The sequence below is a fragment of the Apteryx mantelli genome, chromosome 1 (assembly GCF_036417845.1).
Source record: "Apteryx mantelli isolate bAptMan1 chromosome 1, bAptMan1.hap1, whole genome shotgun sequence".
In the NCBI taxonomy this organism is placed as follows: domain Eukaryota; kingdom Metazoa; phylum Chordata; class Aves; order Apterygiformes; family Apterygidae; genus Apteryx; species Apteryx mantelli.
In genome coordinates this window covers 102483313-102509574 of record NC_089978.1, presented here as the reverse complement: position 1 = coordinate 102509574, position 26262 = coordinate 102483313, and the positions used below count along the sequence as shown (strand labels likewise).

At 35.6% G+C, this 26262-nt stretch overlaps 1 protein-coding gene across 7 annotated transcripts in view; it reads left to right on the top strand.

Annotated features, from left to right (window-relative positions):
- The window catches only part of TTC3 (tetratricopeptide repeat domain 3), a 62259-nt gene extending 36405 nt beyond the window's left edge, over positions 1 to 25854 (top strand). For 6 of the 7 annotated variants that reach the window (XM_067298752.1, XM_067298760.1, XM_067298721.1 and 3 more), the window contains 22 exons: positions 271 to 335; positions 1404 to 1540; positions 2420 to 2734; positions 3566 to 3829; positions 4283 to 4329; positions 5984 to 6040; positions 7559 to 7635; positions 8377 to 8529; positions 9640 to 10549; positions 12445 to 12510; positions 13119 to 13268; positions 14525 to 14664; positions 16137 to 16205; positions 16874 to 16970; positions 17809 to 17909; positions 18590 to 18683; positions 19276 to 19374; positions 22249 to 22670; positions 23108 to 23228; positions 23373 to 23600; positions 23795 to 23884; positions 24546 to 25854. In XM_067298752.1, coding sequence (XP_067154853.1) covers positions 271 to 335; positions 1404 to 1540; positions 2420 to 2734; positions 3566 to 3829; positions 4283 to 4329; positions 5984 to 6040; positions 7559 to 7635; positions 8377 to 8529; positions 9640 to 10549; positions 12445 to 12510; positions 13119 to 13268; positions 14525 to 14664; positions 16137 to 16205; positions 16874 to 16970; positions 17809 to 17909; positions 18590 to 18683; positions 19276 to 19374; positions 22249 to 22670; positions 23108 to 23228; positions 23373 to 23600; positions 23795 to 23884; positions 24546 to 24656 — 3813 coding nt within the window. In that variant the 3' untranslated portion in view covers positions 24657 to 25854. The remainder of the gene's footprint in view (positions 1 to 270; positions 336 to 1403; positions 1541 to 2419; positions 2735 to 3565; positions 3830 to 4282; positions 4330 to 5983; positions 6041 to 7558; positions 7636 to 8376; positions 8530 to 9639; positions 10550 to 12444; positions 12511 to 13118; positions 13269 to 14524; positions 14665 to 16136; positions 16206 to 16873; positions 16971 to 17808; positions 17910 to 18589; positions 18684 to 19275; positions 19375 to 22248; positions 22671 to 23107; positions 23229 to 23372; positions 23601 to 23794; positions 23885 to 24545) is intronic. The other variant, XM_067298743.1, reaches the window with a different exon arrangement.
- The last annotated feature ends 408 nt before the right edge of the window (positions 25855 to 26262 follow it).

The following is a 26262-nucleotide window of genomic DNA, read 5'->3' as shown; positions in this document are numbered from 1 at the left end:
GACTTTTTGTGTTCTCTTTCAACCTGCCTTTTCTGGGCATAAAGATGTGCTGCTATAGTCCAAGTTGTGGTAGTGGAAGGTACTGTTAGGTAGACCTTCGTAAGGCTTAATTAGCCTGCAAGGCTGCGTTATCTGTTTTGTACTGTTACTTTTATTTTTTCCTAAACATCAAATGAGTATGTCAATATTTCATTATATGCAAAATTAAAATTAATTTTAACTTAAAATTTAATTTAAATTTAATCAATATGATGTTACTTATTTTGGCAGTTTGAACAAAAAATCTCAAGAACTAAAGAACCTCCAAGAGCCGGTATTAAACAGAAATGTTCAAGGTAAGATCTCTACCATTTAAAATTAAGTTGAATCAAATGGAAAACAAAATTTTTCACTAGGATTGGATTATATGCATTTTTAAGAATTGCTAAAATACTATAGATACTTTGGAAAGCTATTGTCGCCCTTTGCCTCTGAGATGATGTTCTTGAATTAGTTGAAATAAAATTAATTTTTGCTAGCCTTTGAATATAAATTGCTGCAGCCATCTTTAAGTCCTTATACCTGAAAGCAACTTTCATTGTGAAATCTGTGGGCAGTGAAGTGACATGTTTGGCGAAACTCTGATTTGGAGGCTATATGTAGACCTCATGGACTGTCTCCACTTTGCTCTTGATGAATATCCTTCATTTGGTGCTAAGCTGCTTAACTGGAACGCTAGAAGAATGGCTGACTGCTACTCGTCTTAATGGATTGGTCGTCTTAAGTAAACATGCAGTGAAAAGTTGAGTGCCTCTAGATTAGTAATACCACCTCTATGTTCAGTCTGAGATTGCAAGGGTAGTTCTTACAGGAATTGCTGCGTGGCGTATGTTCAACACCATTATTCCACAGCGCTTAATATCTAACAAACTTTATATGAATGCTTAGAAAGTGTAAAGAAAAAACACTTTTAATGATGCTGTATAGCTTTGACATAACTGAGCTTGCACTTTTTGCTCAAGTAAGGTTATAAGTAATGAGGCATCATGCTGAGAGGATAAACTAAATTCATAAGAAAAGTCAAATCCAATATTAATATTTTGTGCAAAATGTTAAGGTATAGATTTAAAAAAACCCTTTTGATAGTGTTTCAGGCACTCGATCCTAATTCAGGAATTATTAGTGGGAGTAAAAGTAATTGCAGGATTCTTGAGGATATTCTTACACTAGTATACTTGATTTTTATGAAATTGTAATGAAATTGTGGTCTCTTAATAACTTTAAAATGAAAACTATATTATACTTAATAGTCAAATGGAAGCTTATAAATATTGTAAGAAATGGCAAATAATTTAATATGCCAGAGGAGTTAAGCATGTTTATTTCTGCTATCATTAGGCTCACTGCTTAATTGCTTTTATCAGTCTTAGGAAGTTAAAAATGAAACAAGAAAAAAAATTACGAAGAAAACGTGCACGAGAAGATGCACTGAATTCTGCAAAAAAGAAAACAGAAGAAAACCGAATGGGAAATGAACCATCTCCATGCAGTGGTCACAGTGGTATGTGGAAATACGGATTATTGTTAAAAGTTATTATGAGGTAGCATAAATAGCATTCTGAATGTCCTAAATCAAATTATAACAGAATACTAATAGTGAATGTAATTCCCCCTTAAAAAAGACTTGCATTTATACTTAAAAGTAGAACTGAACTAAAAGTAATCTTGATTTCTAAGTAACTAAGTTGTTAGTGTATGGCTGTTTAAGTTTCTTTAAGAAAACTTTTATTCTTGTTTCACTGATTCATGAATAGGCACTGAGAGGGCAGAGGCTCAAATTTTACCTTATGTATTTAAAAGTGGTTTTTAGAAAAAGCTTTGCATTCTAAAAGTTAGGATACAGCTACAGAAAAAAATAAAAACTGAGGTCAGATAAAGAAAGAACAATTTCCGAACTGGAGAAATTGCAGTAACTTTAAAAGCATGAGAAGGCAAGGGGGAAAAAGATACTTCCACATGCAAGCCCGTTGTTCCTTAATGGGATAGAACAAAGGTTTGCTTCTGCATGTGTGCTTGGTTATTCACAAGCGTGCCTTGGCACTGGGAGCTGATGCTTGGAGGATGCCCACATGCATAAATCTGTACAGACGATTGCTTGAAGCTACTATTGCTGGCAGGTAATAACTCTCTAATGTCAAGTTGAGGTAAGGAGCTAAGGATTGTTTCTCTGTATAAAGCAAATATAAAATTGACAAAACAGTTTTAAAATGATAAGGATAGCTTCTATAGAAGGTTGGTTATGTTTTTGAACCAATTTTAAGTCTTGTGGTAAAGCCAATTAAAAAAAAAATACAACTTAGTTCAGATTATCTGTACTTGACCACAATTAAAGAATATCAACTTTAAAAAGACGTGAAATCTTGTCTTTGTCCTATTACAGGTCATGTTCAGTGCGTGTATGCTGGTGATCGAGTCCTGCAGCGTATTATTCAAAATGCCGAGCAAATAAAAACAGGTGTTCATGATGTTTCCAAACTATTAAAGGAATTACTTTCATGGTGTGCTATCAGTGAGGAAAATTACATGTCATATTCTGAAATTACCAGCATGTCACATGAAGTGATGGAGCAGCTCATCAGTTACTTAATTCAGAAAAAAAGCAAAGTGAAAACAAGGGTTTTTATTCATGTGCTGAGTGAGCTGGAAGAAGTAGATCCTAAATTACACAAGTGGATGAAACATCTTAACAATTTGGGTAGGTCATATGTTTAAATAACAGCGGAAGAACTTAACATGTCATAATCGTTCAGTTTACGAATGAAAAGATAACCTCCCTGCTCTCTAGTCTTGCCTCCTTAGCTTTAGATCCTAAAACAAAGCTATTTTTTTATTTGCTTGATCCTTAGTCCTACTTTCTTTTCTAGAAATCCTGCAATCAGTAACAGAGGAACAACCTCATTTGTCTCAGCAGAGACTTGCAGAAAAAGTAAAGCATTTTAATGTGGGCAGGGCTTTGCCAGTGTAGAAAAAAAGAATCAAGAGTTTCTAAATCTTGAAAGTCCAGAATAGTTTTAAATAAGAATAGGTGTAAATCATTTCCTTCTGGAAAACAAATCACAATTTTTTTTTAATTTATTTTTTGTCATGTAACTTTAGCTGCCTATATAACTTGGAAGTTATTTAACTTGATGTTTTTGGTAGTGTTGGCTTGCTGTGCAGTTTCCTATTGAATTTGTACGTGAATGAAGATGAAAACTTTGTTACAGACAAAATAGGTATCAAAGATGCCAAAAATTTGGACAAAACTTTTTTTTTTTTTAATTCTATTATGTTTCTTCCATGTCCTTAAAGAATTTATATTTATTTCTTAAACTGATTGTTCAATAAAAGTAAACTTTATATAAACTCATAGATAACTTTCCATTGCATTTTGCAAGATAAGAATAGGTTTTCCATATTCTGTTTTAGCTACCTTATATTTAGTATCTGGAACAAACTGTTTCTCTTTGAAGAAGAATATCACACTTTAAGCACTAAATGAGCTCTGAGGCCTGAATGAAATGTTGGCTTTTTTCTTCTCTTTTAGGCCTGAAAGCTACAAAGACCTTTCTCCTTCAGTATGGACATTTTTTAAAAGAGCTTGACCTTTGTATTTTATCCACACTCTGGAATGAAAAATATGGTAATAAACTGGACTATGTGATGACCAGTTCTGAAGACAACGAAATTCTTGATTATTTCCTACAAGCACCTTTGGAGAAAGCCCGTTGTTTTATATGGCTTTTAGAAGATAACAGAGAAAAATATACATTTCTTCATCAAGCTTTAGACGAATTCTTTGATAAAATGGGTAAATATGTAAAGCTCTTCATTCGTATGAGCACTGTACTTTGCCTGTTTTTATGCTTCACTTGATGTGCTCAATAAAGTGACGAAATTCAGCTGATTACTAACCACCTCATTAATGCAATCTTCTGTGTTCAGTGCTTAAAATGCAGCATAGTTTAAAAAGGCAAGCTGTCCTTTTAAAGGCTACATTCTACTGTGTGTGTCCAGTTTTCCAAGGCTGGTGCCCAAACTTACCTTTACGCAGTCCAACCAAAATAAGTCCACTCAAAATAACTGCTTCTTCCTAAGTCTTAGGAAGATTCTGCAACTGCAGTCTTTGAGATGCTTTGATGATGTTTGATGAAGGAGGATTATAATGATTATTACTATATTTTCATAGTTCAGTGTTATAAATTACATGAAAAAGTACTGTTTCTGTTTAAAAAAATGACTTTAATTGTTATTCTTTCAATAGATGACCCTACCATTATATTAAAGAAGCAGGAAAATGAAGATATGTCAGTAAGTTAACTTAATGTCTATTTTGATATAAATTCAAAAACAAACAAGTGTTTGCATTTCATAAAATGTGCAAAAGTGAATGAGAAACGTGTTATTTTACATCATCTTCAGATGTGATAGAGATTTACAATTTATTCTTTTTGGCCCGCTCCCCATTTCTTAAAGTATTTGAAGACTGCATTCCTTTTTTCCTAAACTTTTGTCAGTAAAATATTTGTTCAGGATATTCTCTTTAGTGAAAACCCAAACTAACAATTTTGGGTTGGTACATTTTAGCTCAATGATTTGAAGGAGGAAGATAAGAGGGAGTTGCAGTGAAAGCAGAGGGGGATGCGGTGATGTGTTCTATCTGCTCTTTCAGATGGGGCAAATAAGGCAGTCTGGTGCATGGGGGTAGCATTTACATACTGCTTGATAACAGCAGTTTAATGTTAAATGTAAAAAAGGTCTCTCTAAAAGTAGCATTGGGGAACTGTGGGGGGAAAAAAAAGTGTGCCCAACTTGCAACAAACAGGCTTTTGCTAGTTGCCCTATCTGCATATTCACCATAATAACTGAAATCGAAGCCTGATTCTTTCTTGAATGTGCATAATTTGTAGTAATACTAATCATACCGTATATTTCACAGTCCAAAGCAACACGTGAGGAGGAAGTGCAACCCAGCTTTACTTTCAGATGTCTTTAAATTGTAGGGCTAGGAATTAGAAATTGTCTCTACTGATAAGCAAAGTAAATTTGAAGGGATCGAGATGACAAGTGTTTTGCATTTGCACTACAATTTTTGCAGATGCTTTTCAGATTAAAGCCATAACTTTTAAAAACAACATCATTCTGAATCACCTCTTGGTTAGTATCTTGAGCCTTAATAGGGTCTTTTTAGCTGGCAGAAGTGTATTATGTGATTTCAGTTAATTATGTGTTTGAAGCACTCTCCTTTAAAATTGCTCTAGCCTTCAGATTAACTGATCCATATAAAACCAAGATTTACTTCTGATATACAGAATAAATGTTTAGAGTTAATTAGTTAATAGGTATCTTAAGAGGCTGTGCAATCCTTTGCTGCTCTTGAGTTTCATGACTATTAGAAATCCGAGAAGGAAATTAAAGCCATCACAATCAAACTACTTCTCAAATAAACTCATGATTAATGATGCTTTTGGTAGGTAGGTAACTTAACCTATAATCAGCCCCTTTAAAAGGGGAAGATGCATTTTTAGTTCCTTCATTGCTTATCTTAGTAGAAATTTGAACAAAACTTTCAGTAAGTTGTCTGCTTCTCATTTCCCACATGAAGCTGCGCTATGTGATGTTACAGCTGCCTAATTATGGAATGACAGATGCAATTTTTGCTTCATGTAAAGAGTAAGCAGCAGAAATATAACAGTGACCGAATATCTTGCTTTTAAAAGTCCTGTATATTTAAGGAGGAGAATGATGAAAAACAGAATGGATAAGGTTTTGCAGGCTTTGTTCCTGTTTGTGTATTTCAGCTGGGGGCAGGTAGGGGGAAATGTATGCCTAACCCCGTAAATCTTTGCTTTTTTGACAAGAGTGAGAATTTAATTTGAAATTTTTAAATTGACATTCTGGTTTTGGAAACATTGTAATTTTATTCTGATGAAAAACTAGTAACTTTATTTTTTTTCTATTTCAGACTAATGGTATCAAAGTTAAAAACAAAAACAGAAAGAAAAAATCAAAAGACTCACGGGTCAGTAATGTTTTAGCTGTTTACTATAAATAGATTATTTATTTACTGGAACTGCTAAGAGCTTATATGTATAGAGACTGTTTTCCTAAATAACTTGTGGAGACTCAATCTTGAGGTAGTTTTCCCTGAAGTAGAAAATACTGTAAAGACCCAATTAATACAATTTTAATTATTTTGTTACAATTGGAATTTGTCATCGTAAAAGAGGTTTTTAAATTTGAAAAAAAAAAAAATCAGTTATTTATAGCGCTAGCCTTGATCATGTACAAATACCCTCCGTCTTTCCACCAAGAATGCCTTCATACTAAACCACTGTTTTGATCTTCATTTCCCATATGGGGAAAAAGATGAACCTTCTGTGAATACGGTAGAGCATGAGAGGAAGAATCAGAACTACTGTAACTACCTGTACACTGCACTATGTAATTAATATTTTATACTCCACTTCATTTTGCAATGGCAAGTTAACATATTTGGAGAAAGACACTCTGCGAGTCATTTTGAGAAAGCAAAATGTGTCCTTACACCTCTCATAAAATAGATTTGAAGTTGTATCTTCAACTGTCTTTTCTGATAATTTTTAAGGGCATATCAGTGACTGAAGAAGCAAAGAATGTTGCATTTAATGCTCAGAAAAATATGATTTCAGTAAACGTTCAGTACTTTATAGATGTTACGAGGAATAATATCCTAGTTGGCATGTATGCTGTCTTTTGTCCTGCTTTTTGGGGATCTTGCTTTACTGAAGGCATCAAATACAATCTTTCTGATTTTCTTCCATGTACCCAGCCTTTCTTTTTTTAAGTTTTATTAGAATTTCAAAAGTTAAGTTAGGGTCTTTACTATTGTCATTAACTGGGTTTTTCTATTCCTGTCTTAGATCCACATATACAAATCTATGTTTTTCTAAAGTTACTAGATTAAAAAAAAAACTAAATAAAATGCTTATAATGGTGAACATAAGAATAAGAGGACTAATATTAAAACCATGTGGAACTAGGGGTAACTGAGAACGAACTTGTAGTAAAATTACTAAAGCTTGATGGGTCTCAAATGTAAAGGAAGGGATTCTTGGAAAGACAGTTGATATGCAGCCCAATGGAAAGAAGTTAAACAGAAGTGTTAGCAAAAAATGAGGCCATAGGGTTTTTTTGTTGTTGTTGTTTGCTTACTTTGTTTGTTTTCTTTGTAATCTGAACTTGGTGAAAAATCAGACACATTTAGGATTTAAATGAAATCAGTAAAAAAGACACAGGCTGGGCTGAATATCCCGATTTCTCCATCCAGAATAAGTTCTGAAGAAGAAACTAGTAATTTAAATATTAAAAACTTTCTGGAGAGGGTGCAGTATGGGTAATTATACTTATCTGGTTGAGTTTTGCAGTTCATTTTCTGGTATCTGAACACAGTAAAGTTACAGAACAGCATTCTTGGTAAATAAGTCACTCAGACTCTTTAGAGCGGATCATTTTGTATATGCTATTGTGAGATTAAAAATAATAATCTGGTTTTAATTAGTCTATTTTAGTATTGTCCAGTGGAGTTAGTACAGCGCCACGAGAAGAAGAAAAGATATTTATAGAAGAAGATACTTTGTAAGTACCATCGTGCAATTTTGCTTCATTGCCCAAACTTCAAAGTGCTTTGCAGGTAACAGAGAAGATAGAAACTTAAAAACGCCAAGTCTGGGTTCACATCTCAGTGTTTTTTTGATATGGCCTTGGTATAAGCTTGTATAGAGCCATTACTTCTGTGCCTCCAGGATGGGTGTAAGGAGTTTTATTTGGTAATTAACCTTTTAAAGACTCTAAGAGGCAACTGCATGGTGACCTGGCTTAGGCTAAAAACTGTTCTTTCAAGTAGGATCTTCCTTTCCTCCTATTCCATTTTAATGTAAGAAGAAATTGGTTGACAAATTTGTATGTATTCCATCGGTCACAGCTGCACTTTGCCATCCAAACCAATTCAAGCAGGTGTGATGCTGAACTGAGATCCTCATAGCACTGGCTCAGAATGTGTGTGACTCTGAATTTATCAGGAGTTGAACTCTTGCGTTCTCTAATAAGCGAGCGAAAACAGGCTTAGATGGGAAAAGTGCTGGACAGAGCTAAGCCTTGTTACTGCTAGTTGATAGCAGGTCATTTATTATCTGTCCTAAGAATTTTAGCAGTTAAGTATTCTGGGGATAATGTTTGTTCTGGTTCTTAGAAAACGGTTTGGTTTTGGGGTGTTTTTATAGGACTATGTAGTTACCATGAGTTGTTTTCAGTATATGTGAAAAATATGATTACTTTCTGAGAAAAATTACTGTTCATATGCTTTTTTTACTCTTACAGAGATTTTATGAATCCTTATGAACCATTTGTAATCCCAGACTATCTTCGGGGTCAAATGGAGGAATTTGAAGCTCTCTGTGATGTTTCAAATAGTAACGGTTATCAAAGTCTTTTGGATAATAACTTGGATCCAACCTGTGAGAGTTTATATGAGTATGTATACATTTCTGTGTTCAGCAGTTTTAAGGATTTAATTTTCTAGCTTATATGCATGTAAATCCTGTACCTTTGCATTAGAGAATTAGTGTTACTGTACTTCCAGAAAGAAGTGGCAGTAGTAGTCAGGAATAAAACATCTTCAATTCTTGGAGAAGCAATTGACAATGACTAATACTACAAAAACTGTGTTTTTAGACCAGTGCAGGAAAACTAAGGCCTTACATGCACATTCACAAATGTAAGTTCAAGTAACAAAGGAAAACAGTCAGATAAGAACTGGAGTTTTGCCCCCCCCCTCCCCCCCATAAAATGTAGATGGGAGATACTTCCCCCCCCCCCCCCCGGATTTGTGAGCTCTTTCTATCTTAGTCATATGACAGTGTCTTTTAGTCTGCACATCTTTATTGAAGTGCTCAGTGTAGGTAAAGGGGGCTTTGTTTTTTTTCTCCAAAGGCTTGTAAATTGGATAATAAAGTAATCTGAATGCCACAGAAGAAACACCAATTTGTAAGCCAGTCTTTCTGAGAAATCTTCAGGGTTTTTACATTTCTGCATGCTTCCTTTTCATATGGTATACTTTCCTTTATGTTTACTTGATTTTATTTAAAATAAGTCTTGTGTTAACCAAACTCCAGAAAATATTAGAGGTTTTGCCTAGACTGTCAACTCCCCCACCCTCACACACCTTTGCATATCTGTGTTTAATACTTAGATAACTATAGTATATACTTTTTCTGTGGTAATGCTTCACATATACAAGTAGCATTTGCTTTTTTGGAGAGAAAAATGTTACTTGCAAGATCCTATTTTATAACGTATTGTGTAAGTCCAGAGTTTCAGCCCTGTTAGTCTGGTGCGTGTAAGTATATACATAAAGGTAGGTACTAATTTTTCCAAATAGTTGCACATCTTTGAATTAGAGAAAAGCAGGAGTATTACAGAAAATGTTTATGTTTAGTTAGAACACTAACTACCAAATGATCATTTTTAAATGGTTCTAAAGGTTCTTTGTTTTTTTAGATATTACTGTGAAAATGTAAAATGTGAAATAATTTTACAATTAAATTTAAAGGTTTTGATTAATAATTATGTATATTTTTAAAGCTATTTCTCTCAAATCTTGGAAGCACATGGCCCTATGGAAATTAATGATAAGTTATTAGTTGGAGAATACGAACATTTTCCTGAAGAAGCTCAAAAAATTGTAGAAGATGCAGGTGGTTTGAAGTCTTTTCTTCTGGAATCCCTTCGTTTCGTTATGGTGGATAATGTTATTGGCTTAATGAAGCATGCAGTTCTTATTAAAGAAATCACAAATGGAAATGAGATAAGAGATAATGAAGAGGGAAATTATATAGGCTGTGATATGCAAGAAAATTCTTCCCAGAACAAGCTACAGTTAAATCCAGCTGCTAAGGAATTCAAACCACTATCATACGCTAATCAACCTCATATTTCAACCTCTGCTGACATAACAGTAGCAAGCTATGAGACTCCAGAATATTTGTCCTATTCTTTACCTATTTCCTACAGATCAGTGCATTTTTTGCATAGTCAGAATACTAATACCGCAGAAAATGAGTCATCCTTTTCAGATGTTTTACTAGACTGCTTTGATTCTAAAAATCTTGATATATCTTTGCCTCAGACTTCGCTGGGCTATCAATATGAAAGAGTATTGCCAGTGACTTCTCAAATGCCTCTCACTTCAAATTTTGCCAAGCAACCTACTTATATTTATGCTGATCGTGTAGCTCATCAGGATAATAATGAATCAGCAATTTCAGATGAAAAATATGTCTCTGGCATTTTTATACCAACTGAAATACAAACATACGAAGACCCTCAGTGCCTACGTGAGAACTCGGATAACGCAGTTTATGAAGACAATTTTGCTGTTGCAAATAATACGAATGAAGCTGAATACGACATACTGGCTATTAAGATGGAAGAAGAAAGGAGAGGTTTACCTCTAATGAAAAACAATCCTCATACAAAGATGATAGCTGTTCAGGTAAGAAAATAAGATGGGAAAAATATTTGTGGTGTTTTTAAATGATTAATGAAAATGTCCAGTGTCTTTCACTACATTACTGTTGCTGTTGAAAATGCAACTCATTGTTGAATTATTTCTTTATGACTTTCTGAAGGGTTGAATGGTGTATGGAATTTAAAGAGCAAATATTCAAGAAATACCTCAAGCCACCCAAAACACTGTATTTAGCATTCTCTACTACTTATCACCCCCCCCCCCCCCAAGGCCATGACTCAGTTTGGAAAATATTAAGGTGTTTACTAGATGGAGAACAACTTTAGGGCTTCCAGTGTGAGTTGCTGACAGTTTTTATAACTACTCCTGTTTTTCATCTGTAATTCTTTAAAGAGGCAGTCACTGAATTTTGTTATGCCTGAAATTTTCGGAGATCTTTGAACCAGAATGAAAGAGGGACCTGGTACACATCAGTTAAATTTAGAGGTTAGGGAAAGCCCTCCTGTGTCTTCATTTTTTCTTTTTGGAACTGTTTCAGCAATTTAACTTTTACAGTCTTTGAGCATTTAGCCATTCTGTACATTTGAGCAATTGCTGGCTGTTGCTTCCCTCCTGGTCTCGCAATGACTGCCCAGCTGTAGCATGAGTTCAGGGTGAGACTCTGCACGCTTCCCTTTTCCCCCTTCCCTTCTGCAGGCAAAAACCAAAAGGCTCATCCTGCAGGCACAGGAAGCCCTGCTGGACGTGCTCAGAGGGGCAGAGCAGGGCATGCAGCTGAACGGAAGAGGGGCTGCAGCATTCACTCTTTGATGGCACCCCATAGTTATATGAAAATGCTCTTCAGGTAGCACAGGAAGACAATGGTCACATCCAAATTAGTTATTCAAAGCCTATCCTGTTAACTCAAAATGTTTTTGAAGATATAGATGTGGCACACATATATTTGTATGAGAGTTTATCCAACACGCTAGGGGGATTATTAAGGAAAAGTTCCTCATTTTCATTTATTTCTAGTCATTAGTGGAGACATAGCTGTTACAGCTATAAGATAAATTTATTTCTTTCCAAATTATATCAATGCTAACATGTTTTTTCAAAACTTGTTTTGTGTTATATTTCTTGACTTCAGAGTTTTCATGAGCAGTTCCTGATAATTAGTTTCCCATTATTCTTGGAAGATGATTTTTATTACTTGGCTGACTGGGCTCATAAAATGGGGTTTCTTTTGCCTTCTTGAATGCATGCAACAAAGTGAAAACTCTTGCCTCTTAACTGTTTAATGCATTTTGGTTAATGGAGCTCAAAAGGTCACTAAGCAACAGGTGCTTTTCTGCTTGCAACAGTGTAGAGCAAGACATTTAACATACGACTGTGACTTGTAATAGCTTATTAGATATGGTAGCAGAATAAAGTGGATGTTATCACATCTTTAATATGTTGCATGATTAGACTTCTAAAGTTTAGCTCTTTCAGGAGGTCCTTGTTAGGTGGTATTAGAGGCAAGCAAGCAGGACTCTGGAGGTCATTGATTCTAGTCCCTTCTGAGTGGAGGCACTTGAGTTTTGGAGGCTCCACAGAACATCCTCTGTGAGCTGTCAAACAATGTTTTTGCAAGTCTTAAGCTTTCAGACATCTAGAGCGCAGCTGTTTTTTAAAGACCGAGAACTGTCTATAAATGCCTCATGGTCAATTAAATTAGAGAAAGACTGGGGAGGGGGAAGTGCTTCCATTATAGATTGAAGCCCATTTTGCAAACAGTTGCTTAATTTCTTATTGCATTATAGATAAACCTACTTCAAAATGGTGGATTTGTAAGACTGTAGGTTAGGTCTCCTAGGCCCTCCAGAACAGAGCAGCTGACCTACTAGTTGCACATGTAGACAGGAGAGCTTCTTAATTAATGATTCTTTGTATTCTAGGTAAATCGTGAAGTAGCTGATAGGGAAACTAATACCTTGCCTTTTCATCCATTTGAAATGCAACAAGTAAGTAACCTATGTATGCGTTCACATTTTTCATGAAGGCAGTTAAAGGAGTGCCCAAAAATTTAGTAGTGCAAAGATAAAGTTCTCTGCAAATGAGATATTTTGACAGATATTGGAGGGAAGGGGGATTTAGCCCTTCATGTTGGGCCATATTCCTTAATGTTCTCCTTATAAACTTTATGTAGGTCCATTAAAAAAGGTGGCTTTGGAGCTTTTTTTTTTTTTTTTTTTTTTTTTTTTGGAGCTATTTAGATGTTAGAGTATGTTTCAGGGGAAATTTGGTACTTCCTCTCAAAATCCTGAGTTTGATTAAATTTTCCACTTGGGCATACAGACAGCTCAGACTGTTGTTAATGTCAGTCTTCTGTCTGTATGAGGAGATGAGTGAGGATATACGGCCTTCAAACTCTTCATATTCCATTAATCTCAGACGTGAATGTTCATTTCCTGAACTGTATTCAAACTGTTACACAACTTCCTCTGAAAAATTCTCCAGATTTTTGAATCTCAACTGACAGTAGACTGTTCATTTTAGACGTGTCATGAATGTTTGCCACCCTGTGGATAATGACTATTAGATTATCTTTCATAACTTAATTTATTTTCAGGGAGATATTCTGCGTATGGAAAAAGAGCATCAGGTATTAAAAGAACAACTTAAAGAAGCACAGGAAAAATACGAACAGTTACAAAGCCGAAGTTCAGAGGAAATCAGTGTTTTAGAAGAGCTATTAAAAAAAAGCATTGAAGAAATTGAGGTAACATTTTTATTCATGCAACAGTTTGGTTAGCAAAGACAAACTGCAGTGAAGAAACCCCCCTGCTGAGTTTTAGATTGCTTGTGAGCAATCAGCTGTATTTTTGAGACTTAAATGGTAGTCCTCACCACCATGAAGTCTAACTCAGCAAATCTCAAAATTTTTGTCCGTTTGCCATCTTAAGAACACAAACACATAGGTGATTGGTTGCCTCCATCTAGTGGACAGGTATTGGTTTTGTCTGAATCCAAGGAACGAAAAGCACTACTATACTGCTGAGCCTTCCACCCTTCTTGAGGAGAAGGGGCTCTCGAGTAGAAAATATTTGATTTGCTGGGACTGCTAACAGGCTTTATGTCCTCGAAAAAGCCTGGGAGCAAGAGTAGACAACCCAGACAACACTGTCGGCCTCGTATCAGTTTATTTGCCTGAGCTGATTTTAGAGTTAATGGTGTATGTGCTACAGGTTATTCGTTTGTCTGCGTTAGGGAGTTTTCCCATAAAAAAAATTAATTCAAGTGAGGCCAAAAGCATTCCCCACACCCCCCCTCTTTATACTTTAGTAACATTCAATCTCACTCTGTTTGTTTCTTCCTTTCATCTGTGTGTTGGAGTAAATCCGTGCACTGCAGCTTGGAAGCTCCCCAACTCTAGCTTTAAAGCTGGATGTGAATAGCCTGGCAGACTTTCATGTAGGGGGCAATGGAGTCTCACATCCGTGTTTCTGTATGAGTATTTACTAAAAATGGAAGCTCAAAGTTTGAGCAAGCCAGGATGGGTGAACTTGTGCATGGGTGATGTAGGTGCTTGTGTTCTTACTTGGTGATGCATGTTTCCAAATGATGTATTGATGTGGTGGTTTGTAAGCGGTTATGGCAGCCATATGGATTCACTGCTGTCGTCTTGCTCTGTTCCAGCTTCCCAGTTGTTAGTACTGATCCAACAGACTTGTGAGCTGGATTTCAGTATGCATGTGTACATAACACCGTGAAACTAGGTTTCTTGTTTTAGCTAACTGCAAAATAGGGTATTACATGTTCTGAAGCTAGCCACGTAACTGAGGTTTGCAGGTAAGCATTAATGAGTGTGCTGCCTGTGCTAAACACCTGACCTAAGAGTAAATTAAGCACTAGTTCAACTCTTACTGTAAATTTCACTGGCTGTGGTTTTGCTTGTAAGTATAAGCAATCTATTCTAACCTGCACTTTAGTAAAATAGTCTTTCAGAAATAATGTTTTCTTACTTTCTGCTTTTAGATATCAAGGAGTGAACTGGAGTGGCTTGATCAAGATTTAGAAAAAAAAAAGAAAAAATGGCAACAGGAGAAAAAAGAAAATCAAGAGAACTTAAAAGCAATAAGGCACACAGCCAAAAAGCACACAGATACTAATGATATGTAGGTACTAATTTTGAATACAGATCTACATTACTTTCCCTTTGCTTGCTTTTGTTTTTTAAGCAGTAGTAAATAATGTTGTTACATCCAAGACTATAAGTTTCAGTATTATTTGCTGATTCCATAGATTACAGCTAAATAATAAATAACTTACTAAATTTTTCTGATATAAAAGCATGAAAAAAACCACTGAGTAGCTGAGTGATGTATGCAGAGTGAAAATTCAACTTTGTTACCCTGATTACGTCATTCTGAAAATGAGTTAAATACAGTTCTTGGATTAGTGCTGCTGTTAATAGTGGATCTGCATGCAGAAGAAGTTACTAATCCGAATAATAAACAGAACTCCATCACTATTTAAGATCTTCCTGAGGTTTTCCAGAAATCCTTCAGATCTTAACTGCTTTTTCACTTTTCTCCTTCATGACTTACTATTGCCTCCTCACCCTACTTCCTTTACTGCATTATGATCAGCCTTAAATTTTCGTTGCTCCCTTCCTTCTCCTGGTGTGCAGTCAACTCAGCTAAACTCTGATCTGCACCATTTTGGTCCACGTACTTTTTGTTTCTTTTGCCACATACCTGAGAGTCATTCAGGGATGCATGTTTCCTCCTTTTCTAGTCCTGTCATTCATTTCTCAGATTGAAGTGAAGACACAAGAACCCCATAGCTCCATATATCTACTCCTTTTTACTCCTTCACCATAAAACAGAAGTCTACAGGGCTCTCCTTGGAAATCTGATCACTAATATCAGTGTGTGAGTCCCATCACGACCCTGTGTGCAGCAAACCCAGCCGTTCCCTTGGCAGTTGGCTCTCTCTGGCCATGGAGGAGCAGGAACGAACTGCGTTCAGCTTCCTGCCAGTCAGTAAGCATCCACAGCATCACGTCACTAGCACACTGAGAAATTAGGCATGTGTCATTTGAGGTGGATTATCAGCAGATTTTTCCCAAAATATTCCAAGTACTTCAGAAACCTTTAACCTAATCACTGGCAGTATAACCAACTAGATGCTTTATCACCCTAATAGGCTGAAATAGATACCTGTCTGCTTCAGTATTCTCTTTTTTGCAGTTGTAGGTAAACATTTAAAACAGTTTCCTCATAACTGATGAAACTGATTTACTTAGCAGTACTTTTTCTAATCAGATTTGACAACTCATCCTGTATTTTTAATGCCCTCTTTCTGCTTACAGACCCCTGAGAAGACTTCTGTCCTTCAATGCTGTTCTAATATCTTTAGTTTTAGTTGGGCCAAATCATTCCTGAAAAATGATCAGGCTGCATTTTATATTAGTTACTTCCTGCTTAATTAGGAGTTCATTTATATACACTTACAATATTGAACAGCATATAAATTAGATGTATAGATTTACTGCATAACTGTCACTATGGTTAGAGGGGAACGTGAAATTTATTTGCTGGTGAATGTTTTCAGAACATGTTTAATAAACGTTTGGTTACTCTAGGTATTCAAAGAACATTGATGAGAAAGAAAAGCAGTATAAACTGTATTTCAATACATATCTTGAGACCAGGTAAAACTCTTTTACCTTTCAGCAGTATTTACATTTTTCTACTGACTTGTTGTTATTAGAGTTGTCTGTTTTACTCTGAGTGAATGCATAGAAAAAATAAGCACTTAAAAAGTAAACTAACGGAGTGAGAGATATGGGTTACTTAACATAAGTAAATGTTATTTCCTTTTAGATAGATATTTAGAATATAAAAAAAAGGCTTTTCAAAATACTCCCATGTATTTGCTTTGATATATGGTACTGTATTTTAGAACACATTAGAAGTTGTGTGTGGTACAAACATACTGATGTATGCAGCTAGGATCTTTGCACATCTGTAGTTCTAAATGTACATAAATTTATCTAAACACCTTTTTAAAGTTCTTTATTTGCATGTATTATACAGTCAAGGTGTCATTTACAAATACGTTCTTTATATACAATGCTGAGAACAATAAAACCTGGAGTATTCAAGGTCCTCTAAGATTCTTACATTGTACAGTAAAATGTGATTAAGAAATGGCAAGGTACTGCCCACGGAGCCAGCAGTATGGCTACCTGAGCGCGATACTGTGCCTGAAGCTACAAGCTGTACAATATAAATGCAGATGCATAGAACTGCCATCATTTTCAATTATTACTCAGCTGTAAACATTAACCAAATATTTAACCTTTTTTTTATTTCACAGTAATAAATTTGCTAATGAGAAAGTAAAGCTGGAAGAACTTATAAAAAAGAGCCAAGATGACTGCCAGGAGTGTGTGAAAAGAGCTGTAACAGCAGAGGTACAAGCAAAAAAAAATCCTAAAACACTTTTGCTAGAGCCTGGGTCATTTGCACTGGTAGGAGGTGGGGAATATGACTGGTGAAGTCTTATTTAATGAAGACTTTTTGCTTTTAAATAGCTTCTAAGACTCTTTATAAGTATACATCAAAAGTGATAAATATTGACAACTGCTGTTTGTGAAATTACCCTGCAAAATTTTGCAGATCATCAAGGCACATTATTATTGGTTAGTACTAGAAGTGCATAGAATGAATGCTTGGGGCATCTAGTATTGCCCCAAATGAAATGCAGCTAGTGATTTACAGTTTAATGCTTATCCCCATTACATATATGATTAGATTCCATTTGTAAGAATTAACCAAAGGAAGATATGAATTCCTTGTTAAAAGTAAGTCATGATTAGTGAATATATAGTTACCTCTGTATCAGGTAGAATCAGAATTCAACAATTCACTTGAGTATTTCACTGAAAGGAAGGGAGTACTGATAAATATCAAGATCTCTGCTAAACAGTATATTTTATGTTGGAAATGTTTTGAATGAACAACTGTTTCCTTTTATGAAAGGTTTGAAGGCTGTCATACCTGCAATAAGAAGTTTTTTACGTTCAGTTAAAGTGACTGTAGCCTTTGTTATGCTCACAAAGGCATGCTGGTGTGCTTAATTCTACCTGAAATTCCTCACCATAGGAACCTACGTGTGTAAATGGATGTTGCACTCTGTATCATCAAACTATTGTTTGATATGCTTATTGAAATCTAGCTTGAGGTTTTATTCCTTGTGCTATAGTAGTGCTTTTATTGCATTTTTAAAAAAATAATAACATTTTGTTGCAGGTATCAGTACTCAAAAACTGGAAGGAAACTGAAGTATGCAAGCTCTACAGCATAGCTGCCAATGCAGAAGCAACTCTTAAGGTGTTGAAGTCAGGGGGCAGGTATGGAGAATTTACACCAGCAATTTCAGTAGCACTACTTACTAAATGAAAGTAACTATTGGATGATTAATCATGATTTTTTTTAACTAGACAAGTCAGTTTTGCTCAGAGTGATGCTAGCCTGAAAGGTACATGAAAATGCTGTAGTCAAATATAACTTCTTTTGTTGGTATGCTCTCTCCCTCTTACTAAGTTGAATTTTTTTTAGTCTTAATTTACCAAGATGTGGGGTACTTAAAAAGCAGCAAGCTTCTTGTCTTATTCTTTATTAGCCTAGAAAGATCAGGTTACTGGTAATGTTCCAGTTATGCCCGCCCAGTATCGGTGGGAAAGGGCTGCAATGTAAATGGAAGAGGTGGAACAAATCTGCTGGGCATGCAACAAGGCTGCTTCCCTCCTGCTGAGGAATTCGCTTAGCCCTCGGAATTACGTTTGTCTTAACACATATTGTGTACCCTCTCTCTGTCTTGATTGCCCCAACATATTAATTTCTGTTTGAGGAGTCCACTTATAAGACTGGATAGGAGCTAAGTGCCAGTAGTTTAACTAACTTTAAGTTAAAATTCCTTGCAGTCTTTAACTGTGATTTAGCTTGTAGAGGAAAAAACTGCTGTACTAAATCCATTGGTCTTGAAAAGAATGGGAATGTTGGAATTTAACTGAAAACCTGTATGTTTCAGCAGCTCAGCGTCAGTATTACCTCAGCTGAAGTCACAGACTGATTCTTGGGAAACATTTATTTCAAATATAAAGAAACAAGTGGAAGAAGTAGAGGTAAGTCTTGATTTCTCTTACCAAACCAGTAAATTGAACTTTGTCTTGGGAATTAGAGAAGAACAAGTATCTTTTAAATAATTTTGTATTCCTCTTTTTATTTTTTTATTTATTGTTTTTAAAGCTTCAATAGCTTGTCCTCAGAGTATTGAACAGCAGTTTTTTAATGATTAAAGAAAGTTCCAATAATAAATGCTGATTATTAAAGTATGGTTAAGTTGCAATTAATGGCTTAGATTTTTATAAAGGCAAAAATCTGTTCTTTATAGATGTTGCTTCAAAACTGATTCCCAGATTAACAAGTCCAATCAGTCAGTTCTTTTGTATTTCTTGGACTTCAGAAGTCCATGCAACTTCTTTAAGCATAACAGAAAACTCGCTATAAAAAGTGAAGATGTCTAAAATGTCCACGTTAAGTTTTAAGAACTGGAATTGAATGTGCATACACACTCTGTTTCCCAAACCCTTTCAAGCATTAATGCAAGTACTTTAATAAAGATATGTTACTATATCAAATTGTAGCCGTACTTCTCCATTTAAAAAGAGCTTAAGTTAATGCTAATTTGGAGGGTAATTTGTTTTCCCTTTGCAGACTCAGTATGAAGAAAAAATTCAGATGGTGAAAAACGGTGCACTAAACTGCCTCACTAAAATGGAAGCTGCAGATCTTTCATCTCCTCCCAGTGTCTTAGTATGTACCTTATATTTGATAGCAATGTGTTTCAAGGCTATTAAGAAGTTAAGTTTGCATCAGCATGGCTATCTTTTGTATGAAATGTACATTAGAACTTGAATTTGCAGTCGTGAACAAAAAGTCACCTGGTTCTCCATATGGCCGGATAGTGGCCTAAAGGAAAATGTGACAGCAGATTAGCATGATGGAGCCCAATGAGAAACAAATCACCAAGTCCTTTTAGAGGCATAAGTTGCTTAAGGTTAACTTCAGAATGCTTCATATTCTATCTGAATTAGGACTAATATTTTTGGATATCATGACTTTCTTGTAGCACCAAAATCCTTTGAGACAAGGCCTCATTACACCAACGCGTGTAACTGATTGTGGATGCCAAAATTAACTTCTAGTCATATCTGTCATGAGCTAGATGGAGTATAGCCATTTATGGAAATTAATCTATAATGGCTACATCCCAGATAAATACTATTAAAAACATTTTCTTTGTGGGCCAGGAGTCCCACAAATGCTTTGCTCAAATTGTGTCAGTTACTTCCACACTGTGCGTGACTGTTCCTTGGTGCAAGGACAAAGTCAGTACAAGTCGTACTCTGCTAAGTATGCATCAAGGCAAAATACTTACAGGCAATATAGCTGCAGTAATGATGCTGGTAACCTAAATGCTGCCATTCACTGACAGTGAAGTTGAAACCAAGGCACAGAGTTCCTGCACAATCATGAAGACAGATAACATTCAGAAACTGCCGTACCCCAAAAGGGACAGTTTGGAATAAGGACAAAATTGTTCAGTCATCTCTCAAAATAGGGGAGATGTAATTGATACTGTAAGTAAAATGCATTAATAGCACATATACACACAAAATACCCAAAGGCATCAAGAAATACCATACAGGAAACATTCTTCCATAAATGCATTTTCTGTAGAAAGTCGTGGTTTTTTTTTCTTTCCTTTTTCTTTTGGTATAATTTAGACCCAAAGCTTTGTTCTAATACTGTGTATTTATGATTGTTACTACAATTTTTCTGGAGTTATACTAGTAATAGTTACACTTATGCTCTCTTGCATACCTTTCCTTCTCCACTTATTTCTAGGTATCCTCTTTCTCCTTATGGTACAGAATTCTCAAGACTCTTCTGATAAGAATATGTAAATACTCTTAGTTATCATCCTTAGGTTGCCACCAATTTGCAGGTTGGGGAGGAGAGGTGTGGAGGGTCATGACAGGGTTAAACTGGTGGAAAGTTGCAAGTAGCAAGCAACAGGAGCCTCAGACAAACGTACCCAAGGACACCGGTGCAGCTGGGAAAGATACATCCTGAGAAAGTACAGATAAACTAGCAGAAGCCAGTGGGAACCAAGGTTAAGGGCAAGACAGCTTTTCTAAACAAGTAGCAAGGTAAAAGACGTGATCACTGCGTGCGTGATCGGTGTAATGACTGGCTACCTGTGACATAATCTGCATGATGATTGGCCTAGCAAAGTGTGTCTGTGAAACCGCTGAAGCAGCTAACTCTAAATATGCTCAGAAACAAACAATAAATGTCTCAAGATGCACCATGTCTTGAGTCCGTGCAGTCATTCGCTACAGAGAGGAAGTTTGATTCTCTTGTTCTGCATTCAGTATCTGTTTTTACTACAGTGATACAAGGATAACTTTTTGGAAGAGATACCTCTATAATTCTTTCAGCTTCAAGAATTTAGTAGGTATATACTGAATCCAAATGAAAAATAATGATGAAAAATCCTTTCCTTCTTGACTGCTTAATCAATTCCACCTTTAAAGCTTAGCACTTTTTTATACACAAGAAATAGAATCTGATAAAGCTTAAAAAGCTTAAGGGTCATCAAAAATAAACTTAAAGCTAAGTACTAAGTAATATGGAAACTTGTAAAAACTAATCTCTCAGTTTTAGCAGTTTGAGACTGCTCTACTTTGTAATGTTTCAGTTCATCCTTTATGTATTCGAATTGGCAAAGCTAGATTGATTACCTATAGATATAAAACAAATTCAAATTCTTATGCAAATACTGGATCTTCTGATTTTTTTTTTTTTCATAGACTAATACCTTATTCCAAAAGTTACTTTCATTTATATCTTTGGGTTCTCCAAAGGAGACAATTCTTTGTTGTAAAGGAAGATTCTGGGCATACTGCTTTACAGAGAAGGTAAAATATCACCTCAGAAAGGTGTTAAACTAAAGAACACAGAACAAGAACCTGTGGTTGTAATCTGAACATGAATAAAAGTAGAATTTTAGTTCTGTGGGTTAGAAAACAACCTTCTTAAAGCAATCAAGGTCTGGAACAAATAGCAGTAATGGTGTCAAACAAACTCATTTTAAGGAGTTCTTTCCATTTATGGAAGACAGTTGCTAGTGCAAAAAAAGTCTTCCTGGATCAAGTCAGCTCCAAGTTTTCCAACACTGACATAGTTTGTCTAAAAAACATTACACTGGATGGTATATAGATTACATCATCAATTAAAAGGAGTGAATTTTGTATTTTCAAATTGATGGCATTTATTTAAAGCAGTACTGTTTCTCCTGCCAACCTCAGACTATACTTTAAAACTTATAGCTGTCCAACAGCAGTTGATTCTTTAGCAAGCGAATAAGCTAAGGCAACAGTTTGAATGCATATTTACTGTTGTACTTAATCAGGTTTCAAGCAGTTTGTCTATATGTAGTGCATATTAAGGATCTTTGTGGAATATATTTTTACTTAGGTAAAGCAAGTTAAGATAAATTGATAAGCCCTTCCAGTTCCTTAGCATGACCAAGTACAATGCCATTCATGCTGTAAACGCTCAAGAGTTCTGCTCAATTTATTTTAATTACTAATTTTGGGGGGGAATTTGTTTATTTCCTAGAGGAAACAAAGCGGACCTCCTATCAGCGATCCTGCCATTGTCATGTATTCCTCTGCATCTGCACATCCTAATTTACTTCCTGCTTTTTCAAGTTCTGATGATCAAGGTCCAACACATGCTTCATCTAATGCACAGGCTGGAATGACACCAACCCATGCAAATTCTAAGTCTTGTTCTGCGAATGATGGATCAATGAAAATACCCACCAACACTCTGGAAGGATCATACTCTGAAAAAGTCTCAGTAACTTGTCCATCATGGATTTCCAGAAATAATTCCCAGAATAGCCAGCCAAACCAAAACCATCAAGATGACTTGGCTGTACAGCTGAGGCCTTCTGGACTTCCAAACAACAAAATGCTTCCAAAAGCATTTGATAATATTATTGCACATCTACAGACTATTTTTCCAAATTATAGCAGGTATTTTTTAATGCATTTCTTATTATATTGGGTAACAAAAGTTCTAAACCTCCAATGCTAAAGTAAAAAAGAACAGATTTCATAGTAGAGGTCTCCTGTTTCATGAGAAGAGTAATTTTAGAGGGGAGGAGGAAGGGGTTCTTTTCTTTCCAGGGAGATATTCCTTAAGGGAATAGATCTGCAGTGTTGACCTTCTTTCTATTAGAACCACCAGTTTAATATTTTAGATCATTTTTTATAGTTAAAGTGGCTAGAACCTAGTTATTGAGAGAGATATTGGAAACAGGTGTTTGCTACAGTTTATTTGAAAAGTTAACATCTTTTAAAGACTCTACTGGTATGAATCAAACATGGAAGAGGCAGTGTTCTCTAGTACTGTGATTAACCCCATAGCCATAATATTAATAATCAGTAATTATTTAATTTATGTCTTTCAGTTCAGACTTTATTAACTTCATAAAAGAAGTACGAATAAAAAATGGAAACACATTATCAGGTTTGCGCTTAGAAGAAATCCTTAGAAGGGTGACAGAGCTCATTCTGGACCATCAAAATAAGGTAGTGTGTTATAGTACTGACGTTTCTGATGTGCAGCTCTGACATGGGAACAGCACAGCAGAGTCCAGAAGAGTGCAAAATTTTCTTTACTATCAAGCTCTGAGATATAAACTTGCTCAAAATTGTTTTCCAATACCTGTCTAGGCATCAACTTCAGCAGGGAGAGCTGTGAAGTCAGCATCTTCTGCTTCACTAGGACAGACTGGAACTCAGACTCGAGAAGTACCTGCAGAAGAAAATGTACCCAGCCCACCCAAGGCAAGACCTAAAAATGCCACAAGTAAAAATCCATATCCATCTCGGCCAAATTCCCAGCCATGGGGAAATGTTGGAGCAACATCCAGATCTAAATGGAAAAAATCAGATGATACAGTAAGTTCTCCACTGTTTCACTGACCTTGAAGTTATTAACATGCACTTTTTGTGGCTAATGTTATGAGACATGGAATAATCAAAGTATATCGGGGGAGGGAGGGGAGGCTTTAGTAACATTCTAATCATTAACTTATTAGAATTTGATGATTAATTGTTGCTAGCTTTCAAATAACTTAACACTTTATGTATAGACCTCCGATGATGATCCTTGCATAATATGTCATGAGGAGCTAAGCAGAGACTCGTGTGAACTAGAATGTGGGCATCGTTTTCACAGAGAAGTAAGGATTTTTATGTTCTCATCACTGTGCAAGTTCAGGTGTACAATTGTTCCCATTTCCTAAAAGCAAAAAGATAACTGCTACTCTTTAGCACTTAAAAAGTATAAAAACAATGCACAATTTTCCTTTATCTAGTTTGTACACCAAGAGTTGCTATAGTCTGTGTATTGATAAGTTTCCAGTTTTGGTGTTTAGCTCTTAACCAAAATGATAATTTATCAGAATGAATTTAAGCTTACTCTTTAGGGGCTAAGTCACAGGTTGGTTGCTAATCATGTCACAGATTTCTCTTTGCAGTATATTTACAGAATGGGCTAGCACTATAAAAACTGTATTTTCCACCTGATAGTAGTTGCATATACAACTTTGTGTAGTAAAAAAAATTGGAAATATATTAAAATAACCTGATACTTCTGTTAGTGATCTTTATCCATTAACACATTTGTTTACTGCTTATGTGCTATTGCAAAATAGGTGCCAATGTAAATTGATCAGCACAGCATCAGAATTAGAGAATAGTTTTCTAACTGCAAATTTTAATAACAGGCTATAGGACATGTTGGAAAATTGTTTACCTATTAGTGACAATTATTAACCTACTTAAGGTGAACTCTTTATACCAGACTTCAACTGTTTTCTGAACATTTTTCTATTCTTGCAGTGCATTAGAACATGGCTTAAGGAACATTCGAGTACCTGCCCTATCTGTCGTGTTCATGCTCTGTTACCTGAAGACTTTCCTGAGCTTCCTCCACGAAACAAATATGCTTAAACCTTGCTTTATTTGATCAAATGATAATGAAATGCAAAGTTGCTGCAAATAAATAATCACAGTGATAAGGAAAGGAGGTGTGACATGATGCCTAGGAAGAGATGAAACCCTGGTTTTATTGCAAATAGTAACAGAACTCACAGTGACTTCAGTATTTTACACTTGGTGTTAAGCCATAAGATGTAGGTATTGCCATGGTACCAATAGACTCGAGTTAGTATACTCTGAGATCCAGCACTTTCCCTCGTTGCTACCTGTGTGCAGCTAATATAGTTCAGGCATCAGAAGCACAAACAACTGGTAGGGTTTTTTGGCTAAGGGGTATTTAAACTACCATATCTACTTTCCTCAAAGTATGGTGATGCCTGTCCATAATTCCTGTAAAGAGGGCGTCTTCTTCCAGAGCTGACACTATTAAAAATAAATTTTAATATCATACAGTAGGTGATCTGCATGATAGACTAGCAGTATTTCGGACAGCCAAGCTATTACTTTTTCCATGGTAATTTTCCTGGTAATTTAATTAGGCTTTTCATGATCATTATGAATGAAGTTCATATAATTGTGGCTCCATTCCCTGTATAAATCAACAGCTAATAATTCAAATTGTTTAAACAATTTTTTTAGTAATATTTTGAAGCAAAATGTTTAAGTATTCTTATGGTTCTTTTTGCTTGCATAGCCTTACTTGGAATGCTATGGCTCAATTTTACTAAATTCAGAATATGGCTTGAATTTCCCTCATATGTCAAGAGTTGATTTAAGTCAAAATTAAAGGGGTTTTATTTTTGATGAAGCAATACAGTGCATCTGTATTCTGTGCATGAATGCTAGTTTATCTAAAAGTGTGAGGTACAGAATATAAACATCTGAAAGACTGGTTAGCCTACTACTTTAGAAGTCTGAGTTTGCCATCAGTGTACCCTCTTCATTGTAAAATTTGTTTCAGATAGATAGCCAAAAGACCAGAATGAGATTATGTACAGCAAAACATTCTGAAAATAGAGTATGACTGTGGATTCAGTACAAGCAGGACTAAACTGATTATATTATATGAGATTAGGGTAGCTAATGCTAAGGATCATTTGTTCCCTAAAATGAGTATGGATGCTATTGATAAAGATTCAAAGTACTTCTGTGATTAATCAGTATGTTAACTGGAACTTTGTGATCAAAATAAAGTTACTACTACAGCTGATGTGCTTTCTTATTTTATGTATATTATTTTTGCTAAAAGTATACTAGTTATTGATGAGTAATCTACTATATGCTAGAGAGAGAGATAAAGTACTGTGCTGCTCAGCACTGCAGCACTTGCATCCTTTTAAGCTTCCCTTATTTTCTCAGTGGGAAAAGAAAAATATAATGAGTCTCTGCCACCCATCCTTGTATTAGCTTTTCACCAGAGCAGCAGTTCTTGGCACCTGGGACCATTCTCTTCCAGGGCAGGGCACCCTTGATCTGCTAAGCAGGGGCAAAGCAGTCTCACACATGCCACATTTGACTGTGTTCTCCAAATAAATGAAGCATAACTTGCCTTGAGATAGTAAGGCTAAGCTAGCTGTGAACAGGTAAAGACCGCACTTACTGTTAATGCAAGATCTTA